Below are 20,519 nucleotides of genomic sequence, written 5' to 3'. Positions count from 1 at the left end.
TTATCTTCCCTTTATATGTTCTGTAACCAGTGTTTCCTGTTGTCAGATCGTTGTTACTTCCCTGAGGTTGTGTCGTGTGTCCTTGCTCATTCTCTCGCCGCCCTTGTGTGGATTATCTGCTGTGCTCCTTCCTACCCATTCCGGACACACTCCTCTGGATTTCTTAGCATGCTCCACTGGATTTCTCAGCACGCTATCATCGGAAGATGCGCCCTAGTCCCTGGGTCGGATTCCGTCTGAGTACAGTCTGTCTGTCCTGTTGCTGCTGTAACTGTATTAATTAAACCATCGTTGCTTGCATCTTGCATCCACCTCTGTATTGTCACAGTTTGGCCCCTGAGACCGCTTGAAAATCAATCTTATTCACCAAAGCTTTATTAAAAGATCAAGTTTGTGAGGGACAAAACAGTGAGTTGACATTCCCTTTTTATCTATGCATTGTAGGAAGGCCCACATTATTTTAGCCATGCAGGTCCCGTTTTGGACATGTGTAAAACCACCTCCATGATGTAGGCTACATGTGTCCACGCTAGGAATGTTGTCGGTTAACCATTAATTGGTTAGGTGCTAAAAATACATTTGAACAATCATGCTTATCAGTCTATTGGTTAATTTGCATCATTTGGTGCAATTAAATTGTAGAGTTTGAGGAGGGGAATAGTCTACCATCTGTCAGACAGCACCAGAGTAGCTCATCTGTAGGCTACTGGAGTGAAACCTGCTTTTGTAAGCCCAGCCAATGCACAACAAATAACAATTCTAAGGTTAATCGTGTGTTAACTTGTGGCCACGATTAAAAAGAGCTCTATTTTTATTAATCTCAACTCGTAATTAAAGCGCCCTTTACATTCAACATTCGGGGGCATAGGCCTGCCTACCATTGACTATCAGCGCATCACCCAACACTTTGCAATGCGAGCTTGAGGCAGTATAATTGTTTGAAACCTGAACATTTTACTTTACTTCAAATAATGAAACATGTCTTTCCTTCCTTCAAAGTAGCCTTGCGAAAATCCATCCATTTATAAAGACTTCCTCGTGCCATTAAAAGGCATTTCTCTCCTGTTCTTTTGGTTTTCATATCAACTTTCTTTCATTATCCAGAAGCCAAAGGCACAATCCGAGTCATATTAGCAACCACCGTAGTAGTTGCTATTAGACTCCCCCTCTTTCTAAATTTCTAACAGAGATTTTCATCTCTGTCACAACTGCTCACATTAGGTCGTCTGTTTTAGATCGGCATTTTCCGAATATTGCATTTTGACAAATGTTTGAATATGACGTTTTATTAGCTGCTTCATTAACAGGAGTTGCTTGTTCAATAATAAACTGTAACCTTTTGACTGTAAGATGATAGGCTTGCTATTGTTGCATGTTTCAATTAAGCTCTTAATGAAACATTTCCGGTCCTTGTATGCATGCATAGTATTAGAGAGTAAGATGCAAAGCGAGATGTTTCACTCTCGCCAAAATCTGTCCAAAATAAGCCCAATATGTTTTCTATGGGCTTATTTTGGACCTAAGCTGCCTTATCGCCTTGGGACGACTCCCATTGTTAAGGCGGAAACATAATCATCTTGTCATTATATACAGATCTCTGAAAGTATTTTCTGTTTGTCATGTCATTTTACTGTTTGGAGGGAAAAAAAGGTTGATGGTTAATGAGGGTCAGTTAGTTGGCAGCAAAACGTACCGAAATGTGCATCCCTAGTCCATGCCTATCCTGAAACAAGAGATGAATACCGGTGAACCTCATGTTTCAAATTGATTTTCCTGTAACAATTGTTTGTTTTCGTTTTCATATTTTTAAAACCCAAGCACCATGTAGGCTAACCTTAGGCCTACTATAACGAAGGCTGTGTATTGAATTTCCTCCTCTTCTTCCGAAGAGGAGAGGCGAAACGGATCAGAGGACCAATATGCGGCGTGGTAAGTGTCCATGGTTCTTTTTAATACGTTAAGGTACACATGAACAACTGACTACAAAAAAAAAAACAAGAAATGTGAAAACTCAAAACAGTCCTATCTGGTGCAGAGACAGAGACAGGAACAATCACCCACAAACACACAGTGAAACCCAGGCTACCTAAGTATGATTCTCAATCAGAGACAACTAATGACACCTGCCTCTGATTGAGAACCATACTAGGCCGAAACACAGAAATACCCAAATCATAGAAAAACAAACATAGACTGCCCACCCAACTCACGCCCTGACCATACTAACTAAATACAAAACACAGGAAATAAAGGTCAGAACGTGACAGGCTGGTTCAACAGCAATGCCTCAATGGTTTTTTTATCCTGGTGATTTTATGATATCATTAAAATGATTTACATGTATTTATTGTTGTTGAATGAAACAAACAGATTGCTTGTTTTTCATTTAATTTTATCAAAACCAAACTTATTAGAATGATTCACTGTCCTGGTTTTGTGTCGAGAACGTCTGTGGCGCACAGACAATATGGAGAAATGTGAATGTGATGTGTAATGTGGTTCCAATATGTATATAGAACATTATATTTGGGAGCAGTATGATGGTGTGGACATTCTCTCTTTCTTTTTATATTGGATCTTTGTCCAGCTACTGGGAAAGATGTGCGTAAAACCCTCCATAGTCTGTGTTTTAATATTATATGGCCACTGGAAGCAATTAGGTTGTTGTTTTGTTTAGAATTTGATTGTAATTATTTGCTCTCTTTTTAGTGAATTTAATATTGCTTATTGACAACATTTGGCATGTCCATGCTCAGCCATAATGCAATTTATAGTAGGCCTAGCCCCTTTATCAGTGTGCATGCTATGTATATATTTCAATATTGAAGCTATGCAATTACTTACAACAGTGGAACAACAGGTTCAAGTGAACATATTTAGCAAAGATGGGATAGGTATACATTTAGTTATTTTGTTTCTGTAAGCTGTTTAACATACTATAACAGACTAAAAGTGAAGTTGTTTCCAAGGCAATACATAAAACACTGTAAATACACAACTTGAAGCAACCACATACAGTATTTAGCCATGGAGCACATTCCGATTGGCCAGTGAGGGACCGAGCCTTGACACACTCACAACTTGTTTATTCATCAAAACCCAGCTCTTTCACGCCAATGCCAGCAACTGCACTGATAATTGTACTTGTGAAAATAGCAAAAATATTTCACATCCCCTGACCCAACAGTATTCTACCGCCCAGTGATTAGATTGACCATTGTGTTAAGTTTGTTAAAATAGAGCCCTTAGTGTAGCTCATTTGAATTTGTCTTCAAATGTCTGAAGTGTATTTTTTTTTATAGGCTACAGTAATATCATGAAGTGTGTCTATAAAAAGTATTTGCATGCCGTAATTATGACACAACAGAACAGAAGTTATGTAAAATCATGACCGCTGATAACAACTGACATTTCTAGTCATGATAATTGCATCTTAGTTGCGTGCTCAATATCTTAGACACTTCTGTCAGGATTTTTTTATTTTATTTGAATGCTGTTACTGAGAGACTTTAAATTCAAGGAAGAACATTTTGGTTGGATACACTGCTTCCCCTCGCACCAATTTAGACTTGTTTTCTCATGTTCTGTTCCGCTGAAGCTCTCTCCGCTGCATACATTAGCCCTAAAGAGATACAGTATATTAAAAGATACTTACAGTATGCATGGTTCAACTATCTATTTTCTAACCGAGCAACCTGGATGCCTCAATTTCAAGAATTGTTTAGCATATCTACCCTTTCAAGCCATCTGGAATGCTGCATCACCTATGGCAATGAATCTTCTACAGCTTTACACTTTCTGTCTAACGGTGCAGATCTCACTCTTAAAGCTAGAAAACCCTTTATTTAGAAGAGTTGAACAGCCTTGGCAGCAACTAATGGGGATCCATAATAAATACAAAGACAAATAGATATTAAAAACGTATTGCATACAATTATGTGCAGTGGTGACCTGTCATTCAGGGCAGGTGGAGCAGAACCCCACCAGTTTTGTGCCCCTCCTGTTTAGCATGTTATTTTGGCATTAATACGTGTCCCATATCTGTTTGCAAACAATGTCAAAAATAAATAATTGAATTAATAAAGCCGCCCTAAAAACATGGCCTCTTGCTTTCTTGAGTAAGGCAGCTTCACAGTGCAGGTGTTTCAGCATAGCTCAATGCTTTCCATGGTGGTGGGTCAGCCAGCGGAAATTACGGAGCGATAATGTCCTTTATATCCATAAAAACTGCTGGCGCGCTTCAGTCAATATTTCACCCAGTTTCACTCCATCAAAATGCATACAAAAAGAATCCCAAACGTTACTAATAAACTTTTCCAAACAAGTCGAACAACATTTATAATCAAACTTTAGGTACCCTAATACGTAAATAAACGATCAAATTTAAGACGGAGAATCATTATTGTCTCTACCGGAGAAAAATACAAGAGAACGCGCTCTCATTCACGTGCTTGGAAACACTACAGCCAAAATGGGAGTCACCTAGATAAACTACAATTTCTGGCTGCAATCTGGGAGGACTTGGCCTTATAATAAAAGTGACAGCCATTGAAAATAGTGGTAGGCTGAATTATTATTATTTTTGGATGGTTTGTCCTCGGGGTTTCGCCTGCCATATCAGTTCTATTATACTCACAGACATAACATTATAATGTTTCTAAAACTGTTAAAATTTTCTATCCACATCTATTATATGCTTTTCTGGGCCTGAGTAACAGGCAGTTTACTTCGGGCACACTTTTCATCTGGACGTGAATATACTGCCCCCTACCCAAGAGAGGTTAAGCTACAGCTTTCAAAGCAGCTTACCAATCACAGTACCTGTACACGGCCAATCTGTAAATAGCCCACCCAACTACCTCACCCCCGTATTGTTTATTTTCCTCTTGCTCTTTTGCACCCCAGTATCTCTATTATCTACTTGCACATCATTATCACACCCCAGTATCTCTATTATCTACTTGCACATCATTATCACACCCCAGAATCTCTATCTACTTGCACATCTGTCATTCCAGTGTTATTGCTAAATTGTAATTTTTTCGCTTCCATGGCTTATTTTTTGCCTTACCTCACAACTCTTCTACATTTGCACACACTGTATATAGATTTTTCTATTTATTTATTTATTGTGCGTTTGTTTATGTCATACTCTGTGTTGTTGTTTTCTCACACTGCTTTGGTTTATCTTGGCCAGGTCGCAGTTGTAAATGAGAACTTGTTCCCTCTCAACTGGCCTACCTGGTTAGATAAAGGTGAAATAAAAAATAAATAAATAAAATGTACTTTCGTCAGCCAGCAAGATGAGTTTGCCTAATGAACAGCAAAAGCACTAGCCTATGTCAATCTACTATCCCCCATAGTACAAAATTTGACCTATTCTGTGTGAGAAATAAATTACAGACTGTTACAGTAACCATATCAAAAATCAAATCAAAATGTATTTGTCACATGCGCTGAATACAGCAGGTGTAGACCTTACAGTGAAATGCTTACTTACAAGCGCTTAACCAACAATGGAGTTTTAAGAAATATAAGTGTTAAGTAAATAAGTGTTAGGTAAATGGATAAGTAAAAAATTACATAGTTAAAGAGCAGCAGTGAAATAACAGTAGCGACTCTATTTACAGGGGGTACCGGTACAGAGTCAATGTGCGGGGGCACAGGTTAGTCGAGGTAATTGTGGTAATATGTACATGTAGATTACATGTAGGTTGAGTTAAAGTGACTGCATAGATAATATCCAGACAGTAGCAGCAGCGTAAAAGAGGGGGTGGAGGGGGACGACGACGACAATGTAAATAGTTTGGGTAGCCATTTGATTAGCTGTTAGGGAGTCTTATGGCTTGGGGGTAAAAGCTGTTAAGAAGCATTTTGGACCTAGACTTGGTGCTCTGGTACCACTTGCCGTACGGTAGCAGAGAGAACAGTCTATGACTATGGTAGCTGGAGTCGTGTCACAGTAACCATATGCACATGAACCGCCGCAAGCTTTGAGTAAGAAATCATGAATGTATTTACGTGAAATGCCTGGGTTCGCCGGCGATCTCTCTTTCCTTCCATTCTCTCTTGAAGAAGCTTCTTTGAAGATAGGCTAGCCAGTCATATCGATGGTTTGAGCAGAGTAACAGGATGGCCCTACTTAAATTCACTTTCGAAGATACTTTACATAGGACAGCTAATCAGCCGTACCAGTGATTGTCCGGGATGTGAGTTTATCGTCTCTACCTCGTGTTTAGAATCAAACCACTTTAAACGTGCAGCTGCAGCTTCACGTCTTTCTGGTCTAATGAGTTTTTTCTTAACACAGAATTCATTCAGTTTGCTCAAAAGGGGAAGTTCCGACAGATGGACATGCTCTCTGACCTCACTCAGGGTGGTGATTACTCACTGTGCAAAGTTATAAAAAAACTCTCTCTTACAGCTTCTCAAATCACATCCCTCTCTTAACAAAAACACTTTCATAATTTTTCATATTACATGCACAACGCAGAGTATGGACACTTCGTATATATAGTCGCTATACTTTCCAAGTTACAGTATTTCCTTTCTAAAAATTTTAATGACATCACAAAATAACTAACAAAATTACATTAGTGTTCTATAGATCGCCTCTGACCATTCCCCACGTTCTATGTTAGAAATATTGTTCCAGTATTTGTTGTTAGAATTTCAGCTGGACAAGTCTATTGGAACAAAGAACATTCCGTCAGGTGGCCTAGTGGTTAGAGCGTTGGGCCAGTAACCGAAAGGTTGCTAGATCAAATCCCGAGCTGACAAAGTAAAAATCTGTTGTTCTACCCCTTAACAAGGCAGTTTACCCACTGTTCCTAGGCCATCACTGTAAATAATAATTTGTTATTAACTCACTTGCCTAGCTAAACAAAAGTTAAATAAATATAAATAAAAAATAATTTGGTGAATCTTGAGAGCGCAAGTCTGGATCTAGTCCCCCACTTCTATGGGGAGAGGGGGTCTGATTGAAGTTATTCATCGCAAACCTGATCTGACCTATTTGGTTTCTCATGGACAGTCATGACAATAGCCTATAGAAATGTTGCGTAACATGAGCTCATGGGCTCTAATGAAGTGTTTGATTAGATTTGAATTTACATTTGCATTGATGTCAGAGTGTTTTAGAGAGACAATAGTGCTGAGTACCAATTTTGGTATTCTACTAATGACCATCAGCAGCAACAGAGAAGCCTAATTACCGTGACTAAATGAGCACGTGGAATTTGACTGCCTTCATGACTCGTGACCCCCGGTGTGGTGGTAATATGGCACCGCAACAGTCCTATCCTCACCCTAATAATTTGGTCCCTTTCCCCCTCATAACTTAGCCTACTGTTCCGACTTTCTGGTGCACAGGAAGCCTATATCCTGTTTTAGAGAAATGTAATCATTGAATATTGTAAGCTTTAATTGTCTGCTTATATGCCACCTTTATTTATCCTACGGTTCTGACTTGGTGTACAGGAAGAATACTGTAAGAATGGCCCATGTTCTGAATTCTGTCGCTCTACATTTCATAAGTGACTACGTCTGTCCTAGCTCGCTCTTTAAAGTCTTAATCTAAATTACGGATTGCCTCTTATCTGCTCATTGTTTCATTATGCCATAGTTTGTTCATCTCAATTGTCAGTAGAAACCACATTTGTTTAAGCAGGCCAGCCATATCAGCTTTGTTTTTTAAAAAGGCAGTAAATGAGCCTGAATGTGCTGAAAAGAAAGCTCTGCTGTTGGGACAACTTTTATTTAGGCCCTAACAGTTTGTGGGCACCGTTTTTCACCGTTATTGTGCAATTAATGTATTGTTCAGTGTTGTGTTGTGTAGTGGCGTTGCTGGCATGCATCTAAAAACTTTTTGGGGAGTTTGCAGCACCAAGATTTACATGCTAATATCGCCACTGATTATGTGAGTGTGTGAGTGGAGAGAGGCCATACGGACACGCCTGGTGCCCAAATTTATGACGTTTGTTGCGCAGCGAGAGTTCAGTCGAGACAAACGGATTTGATTCAGTCAGCCGTCCGGATGAGCCGTCCCCATCTAGTTTGTGCTTGGGAAACTTCCGGGAGAATTTAAAACTTGAAATTTGGACTTGAGTGTTCAGAATCATTCCATTTCAATCTGAGTAATTGTTATTTTCCTATTCTTTTTTTACAAAAATTTAACTTTAGTCGTTTTTGGTGAAAATCACTACAATAAATGTGCTTTAACTGTCACCCTGGCCTAATATTGGCTACACTATCTAGCTACTTCCCTCTCCTTACTGTGGCAAGTAGGAGCGTGTTGCAGTGCAAACACTCCCCATATATTAACTGCATTATCTATACTGAACAAAAATATAAATGCAACATGCAACAATTTCATATCAGGAAATCAGTTTAATTTAAATACATTCTATGGATTTCACATGACTGGGAATACAGATAGGCATCTGTAGGTCACATATACCTTTAAAAGAAAATAGGGGGCGTGTATCAGAAAACTAGTCCGTATCTGGTGTTAACACCATTTTCCTCAAGCAGCGCGACACATCCCCTTCGCATGGAGTTGATCAGGCGCTTGATTCTGGGCTGTTGAATGTTGTCCTACTCCTCTTCAATGGCTGTGGGAAGTTGCTGGATATTGGCGGGAACTGGAACACTTTGTCGCACACTTCGATCCAGAGCATCCCAAACATGCATAATGGGTGACATGTCTGGTGAGTATGCATTTTCAGCTTCCAGGAATAGTGTACAGATCCTTGCGACATGGGGCCATGCATTATAATGCTGAAATATGAGGTGATGGCGGCAGATGAATGGCACGACAATGGGCCTCAGGATCTCGTCACAGTATCTCTGTGCATTCAAATTGCCATCAATAAAATGCAATTTGTTGTCTGTTGACTGACCATAACATAACCTCAATGCCTCAATGGGACACTCTGTTCACAACGATGACATCAGCAAACCACTTGCGCACAGGACGCCATACACGTAGTCTGCGGTTGTGAGGCCAGTTGGACATACTTCCAAATTCTCTGAAATGACGTTGGATGCTACTTATGGTAGAGCGATGAAAATTAAATTATCTGGCAACAGCTTTGGTTGACATTCCTGCAGTCAGCCTGCCAATTGCAAGCTCCCTCAACTTGAGACATCTGTGGCATTGTGTTGTGTGACAAAACTGCTAATTTTTAGAGTGGCCTTTTATAGTCCCCAGCACAAGGTGTACCTGTGAAATGATCACGCTGTTTAATCAGCTTCTTGATATCAAACACCTGGAGAAAGAAGAAATGCTCACAAACAGGGATATATTTGTGCACAAAATGTGAGAGCAATACGCTTTTTGTGAGTATGGAACATTTCTGAGATCTTTTATTTCAGTTCATGAAACATGGGATCAACACTTTACATGTTGCATATTTTTGTTCAGTGTAGCATCTTCCCTCTCCTTACTGCGGCAAGCAGGAGCGAAGGACACTGTGCTCCGTGTTGTTGTGTTGCAGCGCAAACTCTCCCCATTGAGCAGTGGATTGTATCATGGTGACATCCAGATGGTTAATTCCAATATTAAGTTATTTCTCGTGTATTCTGCTATCCTACTCTGAATAAAATCAAGTGGGATGGAACAAATTGGAGATGTTGACCAAATCCAGATGGTGGCCAATACTAAAAGGTATTTCTCCCTTGCCCATCGAAAATAAACATCACTTTATTTTAACTAGCGCTGTGCTGCTGTTGTAGCCAGCTAGCCAGTATAGACTGGCTGGGAAAGACTTGTCAGGACGACTGACTGAACCGAATCCATTTGTCTCCACACTCGACTCTCAGCTGCGAGACATACGTCATCAATTCGGACACCAAGCGTGTCTGTATAACCTCTCCCATTTGAGTGCAATTCTGCATGCATAGGCGGACAGCGCCGTGGTGCTGAAATGGTTTGAGCTCTAGAGACTGGGCAGCCAACCCAACACTGTCATTAAAGCCCCACTACATAGGCTGTCAATGTGAGCTGTTCCATTCCATACATGATATACAAATTTTCATTGATAGCTTTGTCCATTTTAATATTACTCTCATTAGTATTGGAGCTAAATGGGAAGATAACTGGTATGATTGTAGTGCCTAAATTACATCTACGATCAATTGTGTGTGTGTGTGTGTGTGTGTGTGTGTGTGTGTGTGTGTGTGTGTGTGTGTGTGTGTGTGTGTGTGTGTGTGTGTGTGTGTGTGTGTGTGTGTGTGTGTGTGTGTGTGTGTGTGTGTGTGTGTGTGTGTGTGTGTGTGTGTGTGTGTGTGTGTGTGTGTGTGTGTGTGTGTGTCGTAGTGGTGGTGTGCGTGAAAATATGATAGGTGTGAAGAGGTGGGGGACAAGCATTGCTCTTCGCCTCCCCCATCACAGTCGCCCGTTGGTGGTTGCCAGGCATTTATCAAAGTGGTGCGGTCGGTGAAAATTGCAGTAGCTGTCTTTGCCTCAGCCCTTATCTCTACCTCTCTCCCTCCCACTTTCTCCCAGCTACAACTAAGCATCATCTGTGTTCTCTCAGATTAAGACTTGTTTTTTTGCTGGGATTTTTTCCCAGACTTCTTATAGCTTACCTCGCGCTCTCTGTCTCAACTTTAATCCTCACGACTGAAATTGAATGTATTTTTCCCTTCGTGGTACTTTGCTGGTTCCGGTCACCTCTAAAAGGCACCTGTGATTGTGTTGTAGTGTAGCAGCTGTTTGATCTGACTGTAGGGGAACATGACTACGGTGAAGGAGGCACAGAAAACATCTCAACAACAAGAGCAGGTAATGATGCGCTTTCTTTCATTCAACCGATGTTATTAGCCTAGGCGATTCCCTATACTGAAATTGTAGTCTATATTAATGAGATTTTTAAAATGTTGTGTGAAGCCTGCAATTATTTACTGTAACGCCACAAGTAGAATTTTCTCACATCATTTTGTGTACCCCTCCCCTTCATTTAAAATATTTGGGATTGTTGTAGCCTATGCAGCGTGCTGCAAGACAACCAGCTCTCACACCAGTCAGTCACTCTTCTCTGTAATTCAAGGTGATTGCTTTCAGCGTCACTACCCCCACCTTAGTCTACTCCATTTAGCCTCCTTCAAATCGATTATAACCATCACGGACATGTATTAAGTAGCTGTTATGGGTGATGAAAATTATTTCCTGCACTTTGCAGTGCTCAGTCAGTCATGGAGCACCCCCCCCCCCCCCCTGTCCGCAGCACCTTGATAGCCCCTAGACTTGGCCAGTGCACACGACCTGGGCATTTAGATTCACTACATTACCAAAAGTATGTGGACACCTGCACGTCGAACATCTCATTCCAAAACCATGGGCATTAATATGGAGTTGGTCCCCCCTTTGCTGCTATAACAGCCTCCACTCTTCTGCGAAGGCTTTCTACTAGAATATTGCTGTGGGGACTTGCTTCCATTCAACCACAAACATTAGTGAGGTCGGGCACTGATGTTAGGTGATTAGATCTGGCTCGCAGTCGGTGTTCCAATTCATCCCAAAGGTGTTCGATGGGGTTGAGGTCAGGGCTCTGTGCAGGCCAGTCAAGTTCTTCCTTAAACTGCCACAAAGTTGGAAGCACAGAATCATCTAGAATGCCATTGTAAGCTGTAGCGTAAAGATTTCCCTTCACTGGAACTAAGGGGCCTAGTCCGAACCATGAAAAACAGCCCCAGACCATTATTTCTCCTCCACCAAACTTTAGAGTTGGCACCTTGCATTGGGGGAGTTAGCGTCTCCTGGCATCTGCCAAACCCAGATTTGTCTGTCAGACTGCCGAAGCATGATTCACCACTCCAGAGAACGTGTTTCCACTGCTCCAGAGTCCAATGGTGGCGAGCATTACACCACTCCAGCTCATGCTTGGCATTGCGCATGGTGATCTTAGGCTTAGGATCTGAAGCTCCCGACTAACAGTTCTTGTGCTGACATTGCTTCCGGAGGTGCTTCCAGAGGCTGTTTGGAACTCCATAGTGAGTGTTGCAACCGAAGACAGACCATTTTTACACACGCGCATCAGCACTCTGCGGTCCTATTCTGGGAGCTTGTGTGCCTTACCACTTCATGGCAAAGCCTTTGTTGCTCCTAGATGTTTCCACTGCACAATAACAGCACTTACAGTTTACCGGGCAGCTTTAGCAGGGCAGAAAGTTGATGAACTGACTTTTTTGAAAGTTGACATCCTATGACGGTGCCACGTTGAAAATCACTGAGCGCTTCAGTAAGGCCATTCTACTGCAAATGTTTGTCTATGGAGATTGCATGGCTGTGTGCTCGATTTTATATACCTGCCAGCAATGCGTGTGGCTGAATTAGCCGAATCCACTAATTTGAAGGGTTGTCCACATACATTTGTACATATAGTGTATGACAGAATAGGTGGGACATTTTCAGGTAAAATAGGATGTAGCCTACTGCACACAGTTGTCCTTTCCAGTCGTCTGAGAAGCCTCACCAACAGAAACAATACAAATCATTATCTCTAGGCCTAAGGCATTGTTTAAAAAATGTTCCTACTTCAATAGCCGGGCTATCATTTATGTTTGCCAAACAACGTTTTTACATGGCTCAACATGGTACTTTACTGAAAAGAACAACAAGGCGGGGGACATTATTTTATGATGGTTATATTTATCTATTTTTGTTATTTCATAACCTGTTGCGACGAGCAATCCCGTATCCGGGATCCTATTTATAGCCTCAAGCTCATTACCATAACGCAACGTTAACTATTCATGAAAATCGCAAATGAAATGAAATAAATATATTTGCTCTCAAGCTTAGCCTTTTGTTAACAACACTGTCATCTCAGATTTTCAAAATGTGCTTTTGAACCATAGCTAAACAAGCATTTGTGTAAGAGTATTGATAGCCTAGCATAGCATTAAGCCTAGCATTCAGCATGCAACATTTTCACAAAAACAAGAAAAGCATTCAAATAAAATTATTTACCTTTGAAGAACTTCAGATGTTTTCAATGAGGAGACTCAGTTAGATAGCAAATGTTCAGTTTTTCCAAAAATATTATTTGTGTAGGACAAATCGCTCCGTTTTGTTCATCACGTTTGGGTAAGAAAAACCCTGAAAATTAAGTCATTACAACGCAAACTTTTTCCCAAATTAACTCCATAATATCGACAGAAACATGGCAAATGTTGTTTAGAATCAATCCTCAAGGTGTTTTTCACATATCTATCGATGATAAATCATTCGTGGCAGTTTGGTTTCTCCTCTGAAGAAAATGGAACGTGCATAGACCTGGAGATTACGCAATAATTTCGACGGAGGACACCGGGCGGACACCTGGTAAATGTAGTCTGTTATAGTCAATCTTCCAATGATATGCCTACAAATACGTCACAATGCTGTAGACACCTTGGGGAAACGACAGAAAGTGCAGCCTCATTCCTGGTGCATTCACAGCCATATAAGGAGACATTGAAACACAGGGCATTCAAAATCTGGACCATTTCCTGTATGAAGTTTCATCTTGGTTTCGCCTGTAGCATTAGTTCTGGGGCACTCACAGATAATATCTTTGCAGTTTTGGAAACGTCAGAGTTTCTTCTTTCCAAAGCTGTCAATTACATGCATAGTCGAGCATCTTTTCGTGACAGAATATCTTGTTTAAAACGGGAACGTTTTTTTATCCAAAAATTAAAAGAGCGCCACCTATCTCGAAGAAGTTTTAATTACATAGATTACAGTAGGCTACCCAGTATTCAAGTGGTACAAAATTGCTCATGTGACATTTTATTTGTGAATTCTATATCTCAAGCAATTGTACCCCCCAGCAGTTGTTGGCTATTTTAGGTTACTTTATATATATGTTTAGTTCAGTTAACATCATACATTCAATCTGTTTCTCTACCAACTGAGCTACAGAAGTGTTCAGTTAACTCACCAATCTGTTTCTACGGTATATACTAGTATTGGCTAATGAAAAATGTTCAGCACCCGCTAACACATTTCTGCACCCGCTAACACATTTCAGCACCTGATAGCACATTTCAGCACAACTAAAAGTGCACCACCTAATACTAAATTCTGCACCATCAGAGGCTCAGCCTGTGTGACAGGTTTCAGCAACATTAAATGGACAGCTCTTTGGACAGCATTTGTCATTGTCTGGACTGGACTCACTGGAGCCTCCTGTCTGTGCACAGCACCCCTTTAAATGACAGAAAAGGTGAGAAGGACAAATAGCCCCATAGAGCAGCCAACTTCCTCCCGAGTCTTCCACAGCTTTGCTCACGTAGCATCTGCTATCAGTCAATGCCAGGGATGCAGGGGAACATCTCAGTTGCGCACGATGCACTCAAAACGCGCATCTGTACACTTCATTCACAGAATTACACGCACCTGTCAAACATGTCCACTTCATTCACAGAATGACACACACCTGTCAAACATGGCCACTTCATTCACAGAATGACACACACCTGTCAAACATGGCCACTTCATTCACAGAATAACACACACCTGTCAGACATGGCCACTTCATTCACAGAATGACACACACCTGTCAAACATGGCCACTTCATTCACAGAATAACACACACCTGTCAGACATGGCCACTTCATTCACAGAATGACACACACCTGTCAGACATAGCCCCTTCATTCACAGAATGACACACACCTGTCAAACATGTCCTGTTCATTCACAGAATGACACACACCTGTCAAACATGTCCTGTTCATTCACAGAATGACACACACCTGTCAAACATGTCCTGTTCATTCACAGAATGACACACACCTGTCAAACATGTCCTGTTCATTCACAGAATGACACACACCTGTCAAACATGTCCTGTTCATTCACAGAATGACACACACCTGTCAAACATGTCCTGTTCATTCACAGAATGACACACACCTGTCAAACATGTCCTGTTCATTCACAGAATGACACACACCTGTCAAACATGTCCTGTTCATTCACAGAATGACACACACCTGTCAAACATGTCCTGTTCATTCACAGAATGACACACACCTGTCAAACATGTCCTGTTCATTCACAGAATGACACACTCCTGTCAAACATGGCCACTTCATTCACAGAATTACACGCACCTGTCAAACATGTCCACTTCATTCCCAGAATGACACACACCTGTCAAACATGGCCACTTCATTCACAGAATGACACACTCCTGTCAAACATGGCCACTTCATTCACAGAATGACACACTCCTGTCAAACATGGCCACTTCATTCACAGAATGACACACACCTGTCAAACATGTCCTGTTCATTCACAGAATGACACACTCCTGTCAAACATGTCCTGTTCATTCACAGAATGGTGTGTTTGTTTGATAAACACCGGAGTATGAAGACCCATCCACCACTCAAAAGGCCCTTCCCGTACCCTAGTTATTGATGGAAAAACAGGCCCTACCCGGCCCTAACACGATGTATAACATCGGGGTCGGTCGGGCTCGGTCGCAGAGCTCTAGTTTAGAGTGATGAAAAGTAGCTAACCGCTAACTGCTCTCTCATGTCGAATGACAGCAGCGAATGAGTGACAGACAGAGCCGAGAAGCTAATGGATTTACAAACGGAGGAAGTTATTTCTGATTTTGAGTTTAGGGAAAGAACAGGCCTTAAATTTGGCAGAAGCTGTCGGGCCCTGGTAGTGCTCAGGCTTCAAATTCATGCCCATGCAGGGCTCTACAGAGCATTGTTCCTCCCCAGTGACGGAGTGAACCAGTACACAGGGTAGAGGGTGCTGCTTAAGTGCCTTGCTGATGAAGAATTGGAACGGTGACTGCTTAAGTTGATGTTAATTAAAGCGGCCACTTTACTTAAAACAAACACACAGGGGCATGAAAACTGTAGCGACATCCTCTGCTGATTCAGGGCACCTGCTTTGCTCAGGCTACAACAGTCAAACCATGCTATGTCAATTCAGCTTACTCGGTCAGTATTTTGAGTAAATGTATTGATTTATACATTATGTTTTGTACAAGTCAAGATTGGAAAAGCATGTTTGGAGATCAGCTTACAGAGGATCTGTCTGACATGTATAGTTTTAGCATTTAGGTAGATTTGTTATTCAACCGTTTTAATTGGCACTTACCTTTTTGAATATTTCTGTTGGATGATTGTATGTCCTCCATGTTGAATGCCAATGTAAAATGTCACTGTGGACGTGACTAGAGGCCTAGAATAGATCCCAACCTGTGTTCTTTGCTCCTAATTGGGTAGAAGGCAGTAGCACAGGACAGTAGTTGAACATGCTTTTGACAGGTACTTGATTTGTGCCTCTTGGTTCAGACCTAAACGATGAGGCTTTATAAAAGCATATGACAGCAGACTGCAGAATAGCTATTCATAGTTATAGTAAGGAGATACACTAGTCTCCATTTCAGACAGTACGAGATTTGAGGATCAATAATGTCTACTTGGAGATAAATAATCCGATAATGCCTTGAAACCAAACAGTATGCCACTGTGTAGTTAATCCAAGCACATTAAATATGTGTATTCATTGGCACACCTTCCTTGGTTTATCACATATTGGTGCAGTGTAACGTTTCCATGACTATGTGCATTCTAGAGTGATTGTGTATCCTTAAGCTTATTTTGCTGCATTTTCTTTCTCGCTGGTTGTACCAATTCAGCAAAAGCTAATGGGATTGATAAGCAGCGTGGCTAAAATGAACATTTTAACAAGAGAAGGGGATAAATAAAGATATATTCCTCCTTTTTTCCAAGAGCCCCCAGCTAATAAAAGGAAAGGGATAATGGATTAAGGAGGGAATTGGTTTCTTGATTTCCTCCACCATTGTTTGTACCATAGTTCATCGTAAGGGCAATTATGAACAATTGAGCCGTGATGTTTGAGGCTAGAGGGGAGATTAGACAGTAGATTGAAATGCGGCCACCACAGCAATGGATCATGATTGCTGTCATGATATAAACACTCCTGTCTGGGGATGCTAGTAAAGCTCAATAGCTTCAAGGGGGACTTTAATAAAGCCATAAATATTAAAATTAAATGTTTTGGCCCTGCTTCTCCTTTCTTTCTGTTTCTTTGTCCCTGTAGACAAACAAAATGCCACAGCAAGTGGTCTTACATCCTACTAATAGTTGTCTTGGGCACTGTGTGTGTGTTCATGTTTGTTTGTTCATGTTGGAAAGTCTGTGTTTTCTAGCAGTACTGCATCTCTGGAGAAATACTGATCTTGTGCAAAACCTCCTCAATGAAGAAAAGGTCAGCATTTCTTGTGAGGTGTGAAGAAAATGTTGTTTTTTTTGTCCTCCTTTGTTATGTTCTAATTGTGTCTCTGGGCTACGTGAAGCAGCGGTGATATGCTTATTTAGCCTATTAAGCACAATTCAGTGTTTTCATATCAACCTTCAAAGCCTTTAGCATCATGGGCTGGGTAATTCCATTGGGGAAACATGCAATTGTTGCATAATTTTTCTTCAAGTATTATAAAGAGAAACTTAACGACAGGTGTGTGTGAAGTAAGATCCCTTGTTTGAGGATAAAAGTATGTTTTAGTTTTGCAAATAGGTCTAACTAATCTATGACATTAGATTGAGAAAAAAATGATAACTATAATCTGTCAGTTAGTTTTTGTTTTTGACTGCGTTTTTTAAAGATGGGAAGTATCCAAGCTGCATTGAAAGTAAAAAGTTGCAGCTTTAGTTTGGGCACTCTTCTATACACATTTCACTAGGGAGCATTTAAAATGATTTTAATATTCAAATAATATCATGATATTTTTTCGGATATCCAGGTTGTCTAAATTCTAAAATAAATCTATGTTTTTGCTATTGACTCTCGATGCTCATGTCAGAGGTAAACAGAAGATGTGCTGCTTTTCTCCGGTATTTCGGCTAACGCCTTGATCACACCAACAGCCCAGAAGTACATTCATTTCCAATGTAACTCTGCGTTTGCCTTGCAGCATTGCGTTGCAGAGGCAGTTGCAGTGCGTTCTGTGTGGTGCATACATTGGATTTATCTAACGTATGTGTCAAACTGTATGCCTATACGGCTTGATAGAAATGGTAAAGCTAGTTTTTGGTAGTTGAAGGTGAATGTTCAACTTTTTCTGCACACATATCCAGATGATGCTGCTTACCATTTTGCGCAACGACGCTGCAGGTGTGATCGAGGCATAACAGCAACAGTGAAAGAGAAGTCTGATTTTCGCCATGATAGAACTGATTCTGTTACAAAAGCTTTTCTGGTGAGTGTTTTGCATTGATCTGTGTCAGGTATAGTGGAAACTCCATTAGGTGAGCGCCTGTAATTGCTATTTGAAGTGGGAAAAATAGCATACTGATGTCAGGGCAGCTTGGAGTGCTAAATTAGCATCAATAGCCAGCAGTATCTCAACACACTGTTATAAAAACTACTTTTCAAGTTTGTTTTATTAAATTAATTATTTTAAATGTTATGGTATATCCTTGTAGGTAAACATGTCACAAGGATAATTAAATGTAATTTAGACAAAGCTTTTTCATTGTTAAAATAGGCCTAAAACAAAAATTAACACTCACTCAAGTAATCAAATACTAATGTCTGTTCTGATATCCAGATAACCTTGCCCATCCCTACTTAGCTGAACTGTGCTGGTCTGTTCAAGCATCCACAATAGTGTCTAATTGTGTCTCATGTCTGTGTCTGGCTGTCTGTGAATGTATGCGGCTTGGTAAAAATGTGTGTTTATCTATGCCTGACAGACTTTACCTTAGTCTGGATGCTTTTGTCTGAGCTTATCGACCTCCTGCAATTAAAGCCCAGAGCTGCAGAGCACGGAGGGCGAGGAGGGGTAGCCATGTTTCACCGAACCTCTAATTGGAATGTTGACCGTTCCGAGGTTAGTGGCGACCACCAGGTTTCCCGCTGTCGCTTTCACATCGGCACTGACAAACAGGGATAGGAGTGAATACTAGTCACATCTGTTGGTACAAGCTTGTCATTGCTTGTACCAGCAGATGTGAATAACACAATTGTGCTGTTCCTGTTCCAACTTCATTGAACAGGTTGTCAGGGACTGTTTCTATCAGCGTCTTGATATGATGCCAGAAGTCATTACCTGTTCTGTTTGTGCCATTGATTTCGCTTTGGATTTTTTCTTGCAGAACAAAGTAGGCATAGTATATTACTGTATGCCCTTTTCAGTGTTTTCCACAGGTACATAGTGGACAGCCAAATGTAAAAAATTGCCAGCCAGGCGACCCTGTTCAAATTGTTTTGCAGAAGGAACTCTATGTTGGTGGCATCTGGAACATTCTAATGCCTTGATTCCACCTGAAATACACAGCAAAATGATTTAATACTTCATCAAGTTTAGCTCCCAGATTGGAAAAAGACATGACTTTACAATTTAAATGACTGAAAATGTATGAATTCATTGTATTGTTAGTTGTTTTGGATTTTGTCAAGATCTAGGCCTATATGATGGGGCGGCAGGGTAGCCTAGTGGTTAGGGCATTGGACTAGTAACCGAAAGGTTGCAAGTTCAAATCCCCGAGCTGACAAGGTACAAATCTGTCGTTCTGCCCCTGAACAGGCTGTCATTGAAAATAAGAATTTGTTCTTAACTGACTTGCCTAGTTAAATAAAGGTAACATGATCGGGACTATTTTCTAAGGAAGAGAACATTGTAAACCTTTAACCTGTCTTATCTTGATGAAAGTTTTATTTACAGTTTTACTACAAGATATGAATTGCCACAATGATGTTTGTTCTTCAAATTATGTATTTTATTAAAGCAGAAAAATGAAGTAAATAGAACACATTATCTTGAAAAATACATTAAATGTTTTGTTTTTCTACCATTTTTTTCAGGTTTTTGCTCTCAATCATACTTGTTTTGTTGTTGAAAACAACTAAATGAACCACATCAGGAGACCTCTTAAGATCTGTGAAATATCTGAGAAATTTTGAGTTTTGGGTGTAGTTACCCTTTAATTAAAGTGTGCACCTAGCAAGAGGCTGTTTAGAGTTTGTTTTATGTAGCACACATGATGGTAGAGTTTGCAAAACAAATACCCACAGGATTGATGAAAATAATCATGATATCATTCTGCCATGTAAGCATAGGCTACTAAGAGTTAACATTTAATTGAGAAGCTTTTTGGGAAAACTTTCCGTCGACCACACAAAGTGGTAGACGCCCGCATCACAAACAAACGGGAGCATTCTCGTTGCTTCTTCAGTAGTTACAAATCCCTGATGCATTCTATTCATGTCTTATGATAAACTGGCCCCAATAAATACATGTTCAATACATTTAGTTGATTCCCTACTAAGGTCAGTACATTATTGCTTATTGTTGAATTCCATTTTAATGCCAGGATTCTGTCAAGGCACTAATTATCATATTTGGACCAGAATGAGGCTCTCCGCTACTATTTTTCCTGCAGTGATGATTATTCATCGAATTCAGGCCTACCAGTTCGTGTAGCCTTCCAGTAGCCTATGCAAATTGGCGAGCCAAATGAACTTCTCTCTTGCTGATGC

The 20,519-nt window shown here is 40.6% G+C and overlaps 1 protein-coding gene across 5 annotated transcripts in view; it reads left to right on the top strand.

Moving 5' to 3' along the window:
• The window catches only part of LOC124039593 (dipeptidyl aminopeptidase-like protein 6), a 389,264-nt gene that overhangs the window by 228,517 nt on the left and 140,228 nt on the right, over positions 1–20,519 (top strand). The window contains exon 1 of one of the 5 annotated variants that reach the window (XM_046355738.1): positions 10,453–10,786. The exons of the other annotated variants lie outside the window; for them this stretch is intronic. Coding sequence (XP_046211694.1) covers positions 10,739–10,786 — 48 coding nt within the window. The 5' untranslated portion in view covers positions 10,453–10,738. Of the gene's footprint in view, positions 1–10,452; positions 10,787–20,519 lie in introns of those variants that run through there. 5 annotated transcript variants of the gene reach the window in all.

This window comes from Oncorhynchus gorbuscha, linkage group LG07, assembly GCF_021184085.1.
Source record: "Oncorhynchus gorbuscha isolate QuinsamMale2020 ecotype Even-year linkage group LG07, OgorEven_v1.0, whole genome shotgun sequence".
Classification (NCBI taxonomy): Eukaryota; Metazoa; Chordata; class Actinopteri; order Salmoniformes; family Salmonidae; genus Oncorhynchus; species Oncorhynchus gorbuscha.
Note: the sequence above shows the minus strand (reverse complement) of the source record. Positions and strands in the feature narration are given on the sequence as shown.